The following is a 9,945-nucleotide window of genomic DNA, read 5'->3' as shown; positions in this document are numbered from 1 at the left end:
TCACAGGAACCCACTAGAAAGCCGATTTAAATTGACTTTAATTTACAGCAAATGAACACTAAATTCCTTCCATTTGGCCTATAAATTGATGTAAATGAGATTTAAAAATCATGTTTTATTGTGAATTATTTGTGAATATTATTTGGACACTTGGGCTATTTAAAAATGTTAATCATTTATTAAGAAATGGATAGATGTTTAGATATAGTAATTGAAGTTTGAAATTTGCTACAATTGGGTAACTAACTAATTATATGCTTTAATTTCAGGTCATCCAAGTAAGATTATTTTATATTTGTTTCAGAATGCTTCAATCTATGATAACTGAAAATTTCATTCAGTTCTCTTAATTTTTAAGAAGGTTATGGGCTTTTGACTGTCCACGATCACAGCTTTTTGTTATGTCCATAGAAAATCAATAGGGAACAAGATGCTAATTTCCGAGTATGAAAATGGCCATAACTTTTTTATTACTTTGATATGAAAGTGAATTAGGTGTCAAATTAAACTTATTGTTATGCTTTATCTGATGGGATAAATTGCAGACTTGATTTTTTAAATCTCAAAATTTTGTAACATTGCTACATACAGGCTACACCCTAGTCGCCTAAAAAATCGCCGAAGTGGGACAGGCCCATAAACTGCACACCCACACCATGGATGCAGACATGGGCGTTCCTCTCCTCCTAAAATTCACTATTAACTCCTTAGTCTTGTCGGTGCTGCAGATGATTCAGCCCACACCACTCAACAGTCGTTGACTACACCTCTGCATTCAGCTTCCCTCCCCTCACTGATGCAGCCCACAATTGCCAAGTCAGATGAAAACTTCTGGTGGTGGCATGAGTCCGAGTTATATCTGAGGGCCTAGGTGTAGATGGTGAACAGGAAAGGAGAGAGGACCGTCCCTTGTGAGGCCCCCTGTGCTGCTCACTACCATGTCCGAGACACAGTTCTGTAGCCTGACATATTGTGGTCGTCCAGTCAGGCAGTTGGTGGCAAATGTCTGATTAACGGGCCAGAGATCGCCAATCATTCTTAACAAGAGGATGATTCTTATCATTCTTACCCGTTCCTTTTCTCAAGAGATGCTGCCTGTCCCAATGAGTTACTCCAGCATTTTGTGTCTACCTTCGATTTAAACTAGCATCTGCAGTTCTTTCCTACACATCCTACCTACATTCTTATCAAGCTGATAGATGGACACTCTATCGACATGATCAGATTCATTGACAAGAATGAGAACAAATCAGCTTCACATCTCAACTACCTGCCCTCTGTTTGACCCTCATATATATTAAGAGTAGGCTAGAAGTTCCAGCTTTTTCCAGATCCATGATCATCTGTCTCCTGCAACAAAGCATTTGTGCTTCCTGCCCCCTGCAAGACCAGAAGGCAGGCAGGGGGAGATGGAAGTTGAACACCAAGCTGCTAACTCACAGAGAACACTGAGGAACCAAAGAGCGACTTCACAGTTTACAGAACTCTGAAGCCACTTTGACCATGGATGCATTGGCAGGAAGCCCCAAGGGGAATATCAAGAGGTATCATCCTCAAATGGTTTGTTCAGAAGGCAAGAGTCAGGAGGAATTCAATTGCCCCAACACAATTTTTCTCCTCTTACTAACCTTCAGATATCTCTGGGAACTGTTTCATTGGCAGAACTGCTGGCAGGAGCAGTACATCATTATGAACTTGAGAGTTAGCAGGCAATAATGCCTTATTTTGGCAGGGAGATGAGATGAAGTGGGTGGCACTGCGGAAGGTAAGAATAAAGTGCTACCTACTAAGTAATATCTTGTCAATAAAAACAAACGCTGGCAGTATTTTGTTACTGTTATGTCCTGCTATTTATTCGGGGAATTTCAGAATGATTTGCACCACATTCACCGGGGCTTACCTAATGTAATCCTAGGATTGACATGCATTACATTGTTTATGTTACGCAAAAACTGTTAATTTTACGCAAAAAATCCCACAAAAGCTATTGAAATCCGATTAAATATTTCAGCGATTGTTAAAATAATGGCATATTTTCTCCTTCTTCTGAAGACTCAGCCATTTGGGCATGGCATCTTCTCAAGCCAGACAAGGACTGTAGATGACCAATCCACCTCAGGGAGAATCGGGCCCTATCTTATGTTTAGCTGATGAACATACAAGAAACTATGCCTAATTATGAGTACTGTATAGGCTGGTCCATGGCACTTCATTCAATGTACAGAGAATAGTGAATTGGTTGAGGGGCTGCAGAGCACATGGTGCTGGTAGAACTGTACCCCAGCAGCCTTCAGAAAAGGATGAAAACCGATGGATAAAATGTTTAGTTTCTACAATTAGTCATAACTGTAAGTTTACCACGCAGCATATTTACGTTTTGAGGCAAAATTGTTGGCAGTACTTCGAAAACCTTGAAATGATCCACATACAGTGTATCCGACTGTGTTTGATATTCATGGTAATTGTTCGTGATGCACAAAAAACCCTCTCCTTCTTGCAGTTAACTTTGCAAGTCTATATTATCATAGACTTTAATAACGTCCTGATTCTCATCGATTTGTTCAATCAAACAAAATGCTGTTTGCAAATCTCTATCCGTTAGTGGAACCGTTGTGGTGGCGATAAATTCAGGTCCGGAATCAGTGGTCAGCAGTCCCAAAGAATCCAACCTCTCTCGTACCTCCCGCAATGAGGACAAGTCACAAACAAACTGAAAAATAATTTAGAAAACATTATGTATGGCATGAGTGCTTGACAGATTTTATTTAACACAAAAATAAAAAAAAAATAAAAAAAACATTCTTCCCCGTATTCCCTAGTTTTGTCTTGTGCAAATACAACTCTGCACCTTATAAAATGTGGCGGTATCGGTAAATTAGCCATTCCACACTTGACCATATTTCTCACATTGTCGTATTTTCACTTGGTGCTGAAGGGTTTATCTGACAGCTGCAGTGACAAATGTAGTGCTCAAAGGCAGTTCACATTGAACTTGGGTCCCTGCAATTGCTTTCAAAAATAGATAAAACTCTTCTGAGCCAGGACTGATTTTCAGATAATTATTAAACACTGTTTAAAGGTCCTGTGACCCTGTCCTTGTTGGTGTCAATAACGGTATCTAAAGACAGAGGGTAACTTTCAGTGTCTAGGCCAAAATACATCTATCAATCCAGATAATCATGGACATTTTGAAACTTTGATTGTTCTTGAACAAGTCATGAACAGCCATGATCATGTTGATTAACAGTGCTGGCTCGAAGGGCCAAATGGCCTATTCCTGCATCTATTTTCTAAGTCAAGAACACTAATCCAGAGATATATTCAAATCCCACCAGAGGTGCTGGGGAATTTAAATCCAGTTTATTAAAAAAGCATTGCCCACCATCAGCATCCTAGGGCAAGTCACCATGGCTCACAAAGATGGTTCATTACCATCTTCTCACAGGCAGCCAGCGATGAGCAGTAAACACTGCCCTTGAAGCAAAGACAGCATGTCTGTTGACGCTCTAGATCGGAATGTATAAATTGGCTGCTATTTTCTGCTTCAAAAAGTCACAGTACTGAAATAATTGGTTGATTGCACAGCAGTTTGACACACTCTGATGACGATAAACCTGACTTGTATTTCATGAAATTAATGCTGATACCATTTTGAACTTGGAATTACAAAATTGTTGCCAATTCGGGCTCGGGTGGCATTAAACTCTGTTTCATAAGGAACACAAAGAATCCCGGTGATACAAATGGTGGCCGATTGGGAAAGGGGGAGATGCAGCGAGACCTGGGTGTCATGGTACACCAGTCATTGAAGGTAGGCATGCAGGTGCAGCAGGCAGTAAAGAAAGCGAATGGTATGTTAGCTTTCATTGCAAAAGGATTTGAGTATAGGAGCAGAGAGGTTCTACTGCAGTTGTACAGGGTCTTGGTGAGACCACACCTGGAGTATTGCGTACAGTTTTGGTCTCCAAATCTGAGGAAGGACATTATTGCCATAGAGGGAGTGCAGAGACGGTTCACCAGACTGATTCCTGGGATGTCAGGACTGTCTTATGAAGAAAGACTGGATAGACTTGGTTTATACTCTCTAGAATTTAGAAGATTGAGAGGGGATCTTATAGAAACTTACAAATTCTTAAGGGGTTGGACAGGCTAGATGCAGGAAGATTGTTCCCGATGTTAGGGAAGTCCAGGACAAGGGGTCACAGCTTAAGGATAAGGGGGAAATCCTTTAAAACCGAGATGAGAAGAACTTTTTTCACGCAGAGAGTGGTGAATCTCTGGAACTCTCTGCCACAGAGGGTAGTTGAGGCCACTTCATTGGCTATATTTAATAGGGAGTTAGATGTGGCCCTTGTGGCTAGGGGATCAGGGGGTATGGAGAGAAGGCAGGTACGGGATACTGAGTTGGATGATCAGCCATGATCATATTGAATGGCGGTGCAGGCTCGAAGGGCCGAATGGCCTACTCCTGCACCTAATTTCTATGTTTCTATGTTTCTAAATGCAACAAGACGGCTTGTGCACATTTATTTTTGCTCTTCACTGGATACAGGTGAGAACAAGCATCAGGTTAGTACAGAGGATGTTTCATATTTCATCTGGAGCAAGCAAGTCAAGAAGCATTTGTAGTGACATAGAGATGGTCAACATTTCTGGTCAAAACACAGCATCCATTATATTTTATTTAATCTGTGCTGTATCTGCACTGGAAATAAAATGACATACTGTGCAGAAAGTATTACAGTCTATCCAAACTGAGCTGGCCCGGCCCTGGGAATATTGATGTAACAGTGTGGAAGGAGCATTAACCCCTGCTGCGCCTAGCAAATAATTGATGGGAAGCTTTGCTCTTTGTGTAACTTTGTTCTGATTAAACACATCAAGGATGGCATGTCATTTCCTTCCTACTGTGCTGCTGATTGAGATTAGACATACTGTGCCCACATTAGACCTTGAAGTCCTTTTGTGAGGAGTGCCAATGTGTTCTCACCTTCAGCATGACTTGATCTTCTTCATCTTCAATTTGTTTAACATCTTCAGCTCCAGAGTCAATTGCCAGCTCCAGAGCACGTTCCAACAGAACATCCTTACCGTCCTTATCCAGGCCATTCACCATCACCACCCCTTTCTTCTGGAAAGAGTGGCGTGCTCCATCACTCATCATTCCCCTGGTATTAACAAGACATCATAATGGTGTTTTAACAAAACTGATGAAATTTCACTCAACCAAAGTGGCATTTGAAACAGTATTGTTTCCATAAACCAGTACATTTACACCACTTAAAACAATGTCATCTGAAAATACCACCCCCTAAATAATCTGGTCAATCTTTCACTCACAGGACGCCAAATCACTTTCCAATCTGAAGCCTTGGAGAAGAAGAGAAGCTAACTGCTCCAAAGTTCTGAGTTTGAGTCTATTCTGCATGGAAGTGCAAAGATATGAAAGACATTAGGTGAGGTCTGGCATGCAGTTTTCGGAGTGCACAGCAGTTAGTAACTATATTTTGTGCGATCATACTATGGATAGAGTATCCAGTTTGATGGGCTCAGGATTATACCCAGTTGCAGGCATATTGGCAATTTTGTTCAGTATCGGATGTGATTGGTGAGTAATTGGGACAAGAATATGAGGTCAAGTATGATTGGCATGAAGATGGGAACAGATGTGATCTGGATCATGATGCATAGAGTTTTCGTTATTATCAGCAGCAGCTTCAAGTGCTGGATGAGGACCAAGCTATCGGGCTATAATTATTTTCAACAAATCCCAGAGAAATATGCAGAAAACATAACTGAGCTCAAATCCTTATTGATAGAGTGCAGTCAGCCCTACAATAAGCTGTGGCAGAGAAAGAAGGCTCCACATCTGGGATATAACATAGATTTCAATTTTGAGCTCCAGTATATGGTCACTGAGCCCAACATGAATATCAAATGAAATGTAAGATCTTTTCTCCCACGTGAAATAATATGGTCAGATGTCAGTAATGATACCCACACCCGACCTAAATGAGCACCTAATCTCCACTTCAAAACACTGTAATCCCACCTGAGGAATGTTTACATTTTGACAATGATCATTACCAACAAATTATTTTTGAAATGCAAAGTACACACAATGTCCCAAAGGTATCAAATACACTACTCAAATGTGTGTCTTCTGTCCAGCCTTCTCAAGCAAGCCATTTCATAAATCAACAACTGCACATTGAACAGAAGGGGCTGTTCATTTTTAAGTAAAGGGCTGTCCCACACTCACGATGATTGTAGCATTACAACCTGACGACGCACCCGTACCAACCCAAGCTGCCATGTAATTTCCCCAGATAGATAAAGTCCCAAGACAAATAATGGAAAAAATACACTGAAAACTTCCTATCTAGAACAATTAAAATCAGCTTTGCTATACATTAATTCAGATTACTGTGCATTTTAAACTTGGAGCACACAGATGGGAGATGGTTACAAACAAAATCTATCCCTCACGGTAATGCATTGCACTAACCCGCAACACCTGTTGTTTGTGTACAGCTTTGGCAACAAGCATCAATTGGGCCTCGTCAGGCAAACCCTGAAAAACTGTCCCTTAGTTTGTTCTTACCCATTTTTGTTCAGAATGCTCTTTAGCTGTTGTAGTGTTCGGCTGTTGTTGTCCGTGAGGACTTCAATGAGCAGGGCCGACCCTCCTGGACCTCTTGCTTCATACAGTGAGTAGATTGAAGCCTTGGATTTCTGACAAATAAGAAACATGCGTATAAACAGTAAAGGTGAAATACTATCAAAGGCACCATTAACAATGCTGTGTGTCATACAGCAATGACGTAGGATGTCACTGCACGGCTTCCCTCTTCTTAATACTGCAAGGATTCGGCACTTAGTTCTGGTCACCACGGTGCAAGGAAGAAGCGAGTACATTTTTCTGACTTGGGACATAGCTGCACAAGATGTTGGGAAGGCCATATTTGGAGTACAGATCTTATGCCCTGCTATAGAAAGGACTTCATTAAGCTGGAAGTTGTATTTTCTTTTTGATAGAGGAGATTGAAATGCAGGGAATAATGAGGGTATAATTTGAGAAAATAAGCGAGACCAATCTCCCATTTGCAGAAGAGTCAAAAGGCAGAGGGGCTTATATTTAAAATAAGTGATAGAAGAATTGGAGGAGAAATTAGGAAATTGTTTAGTAAAGATTCTATATAGCAGGAGTTGAAATAGTTACAAGATGGCAATGCAATACTTACTGCACCTTTAATTGCAGCTTCAATAGATGCTTTAGGCATGTTCTTGGTTCGGCACTGCTCAATGAGGTTTGCCAGCTGAGAGTTAAACTCAGGATTTGAACCACCTTCTGCAAAAAGAATTAGAATAAAATGAATTTGTGTCTGGGACTTCAGTATAGAAATAGCATAGTAGCTCTCCTCAACCCATTGCAGCAGTTAAAACTGTGCAATGGAAATCTTAGAATCAAATATTTCCATAATTTGTATTCAAAGAAAATGTTGCCAAATATTCATAAGAAGTTCAGTAATTTTTTGTTAGTGTTATTCTTATAACCAGATGAATCCAGTGGATAAAATGTATTATAGCAAAATAAGTAAACACATATTCAGCTAAAAGCAAAATTAATGAACTGTTTCCACATTACCTTTCACTGCAATGCGAATCATGATTGAAAGCTTGGCAAACACCTGACTCTTGGCAGTATCTTTTGGCCCTTTGATATGTTTCACCTTTGACCACTTGTTATGTCCTGCATGATTAGCTGCAGACATGTGGATCTCAGCACACGGCACTAGGAGACTGTACTGGCAGCTTGCTTGGGCGCAGAGGGAAATGGAGGCCGGTGAGAGAGCTCTGCGCTTTGCCACCAACTCGGCTGAATTCCACAGAGACGACAGGAGGTAGTTTCTATTCCGCAAGCAAACACTTCGAAATGTGGCAACTCTAGCCATGGTGGCAAATCCGATTGACCAGCTGCAAAAAAGGATGAACAACATGAACACAAGTGATTGAAGGTGTTGGATCAGGAGCAAATAGCAGCCACAAATCATGCCTGAATCTCTCCAATTATTTATTGTTTTTTTTCTAGTAAGTTTACTATTCTGGACAAACTAGAATAATGAACAAATAACTATTCAGCACAGCTGGTTCATCCCAATGTTTATGCTCCACAAAACCGGCCCCTCTTCTTTCAACCCCATCACCATGGCCTTCTACTCCTTGCTCCCTCCTTCATGTTTATCCCCTGAAATACATCAGTGCTAATCACCCTTCAGGAAGTTGCATCTCAGCACAACAGTTAATTATCCCAAATTCATTATTGGATTTTTTTACTAACCATTTTATGTACTGCTCATATACTTTGGTATCCCCAGAAGTGGAAGTCTATCCAGTCCATTAATTTATTTCATAACACCTTCTATTAGAACGCCCCTTATGCTTTTCTATTAATTTTTACATAAAGTTGGCAAAATCTCATTTTTTTCAGGTAGGTATAACCTCTCAATCTGTATCCTATAATTTTTTATTGAACCAATCTCTCTGTGCCTGCTTGTAGCATTAATTTTATGCCACTCGTACACATCATTGAATAAAATTGACTAACCCAATTGAGTACTGATTGCCATGATTGACCCTACCAATTTATTTGTTCTTCATTGTGGTCCTTATGGTCTAATCAAGTTTAACATGCCTTGCCTTTTTGTCATTCACGTGAAATTGTGATGTATATTTATTTATCTTTGTTTATTTAATCTATTGAGTACTGTGTTTAAAGCACAAGACTGATCCTGTGCGTTTTGCATGCAGTTCTGGTTGTTCAGCAATAGAAAATTATGTCATTGAGATGGTAAAGGCACATAAAACGTTCATAAGGATGTTACCAGGACCGGAGGGCTTGAATTATAGAGAAAATGGATAGGCTGGGACTTATTTCCCTGGTGTGTTGGAGGTTGAGGATGTGATCTTATGGCGGTTTACACAACCATAGAGGCGGAGACAATATGAAAAGTCAGTCTTTTTCTCCGGGTAGAGAGGAGCTGCCAGAGAAAGGTACAAATTACAATGTTTAAAAGACATTTGTACACGCATAAAGGTTATGGGGATATGAGCTAAATGAAGGCAAATGTTACTAGCCCAGGTAGACATAATGGTCAGCATAGATACGTCGGGCTGAAGGGCCTGTTTCATTGTTAGATAACTCCATGACCTTACTTGTTGAATCCTTTTAGACGACCTCCCTCACTATCTACAACTCCGACAATTTCTGTGTTGGCTGCAAACATTTAATGGTCAACGTGTCAACATTTCAGTCCCGTTCAGATCATGTTCTATTTTGCACAAACGACATCCTGCCGCTTCCTAAGATCCCCAGAGCCGAGAGTTCCACTTCAGCTCCAATCTTGCCCGTCGCAACGAACAGGGGCCATTAGACTCAGACGCCCGGGTGTAGCCCAGCAGCCCCAGCTAACACGCTGCGGATCCGCCATGACCAGGCCCGGCCGCGGGCCACTCCTCGCCACTCACAGCGGCTCACTCACTCACTCACTCACCGGCCCCCCGCGTCCCCGCGCATCCACAGACATCCGGTGGACGAGACGAGCGATCCCCGTCGGGTGCCGGCCGTGGCATGTGCATGCGCACTGGAGCGGCGCCGACCTGGCCTGTGCATGCGCACTGGAGCGGTACCGGCAGGGGAGCAAGCTCGCATGCGCACTGGAGCGGTACCGGCAGGGGAGCAAGCTCGCATGCGCGACAGTAGCCCAACCTGACACAGTGGGACTGCCAACCAAAGATCCTAGAGGAGAGCTCCTCTAGTATATTTGCTGCCAACTGCAAGTTAATAGCGGAGTTCCCTTCTTAATCTCACTTCTCCCTCTCTCATCTCTGAAGACAACCTTAAAACTTCTTTGGGTTATCTTTTGCTCATGTGCACTAACACAC

At 41.6% G+C, this 9,945-nt stretch overlaps 1 protein-coding gene across 2 annotated transcripts; it reads right to left on the bottom strand.

Moving 5' to 3' along the window:
* Positions 1-1,826: 1,826 nt before the first annotated feature.
* On the bottom strand, positions 1,827-9,689 carry LOC129710235 (translational activator of cytochrome c oxidase 1-like). 2 transcript variants are annotated; one of them, XM_055657094.1, is made up of 6 exons: positions 9,555-9,689; positions 7,649-7,977; positions 7,245-7,351; positions 6,605-6,735; positions 4,991-5,168; positions 1,827-2,710 (listed from the first exon to the last, which is right to left on the bottom strand). In XM_055657094.1, the coding sequence occupies exons 1-6, from the start codon at positions 9,671-9,673 to the stop codon at positions 2,501-2,503; spliced, it is 1,074 nt and encodes a 357-aa protein (XP_055513069.1). In that variant the 5' UTR covers positions 9,674-9,689; the 3' UTR covers positions 1,827-2,500. The 2 variants fall into 2 exon arrangements, with proteins under 2 accessions (XP_055513069.1, XP_055513070.1); XM_055657095.1 differs by having other exon boundaries at positions 9,551-9,639.
* Between the last annotated feature and the right edge of the window lie 256 nt (positions 9,690-9,945).

Source organism: Leucoraja erinacea, chromosome 27 (assembly GCF_028641065.1).
Source record: "Leucoraja erinacea ecotype New England chromosome 27, Leri_hhj_1, whole genome shotgun sequence".
In the NCBI taxonomy this organism is placed as follows: Eukaryota; Metazoa; Chordata; class Chondrichthyes; order Rajiformes; family Rajidae; genus Leucoraja; species Leucoraja erinaceus.
This window is presented reverse-complemented; position numbering and strand designations above follow the sequence as displayed.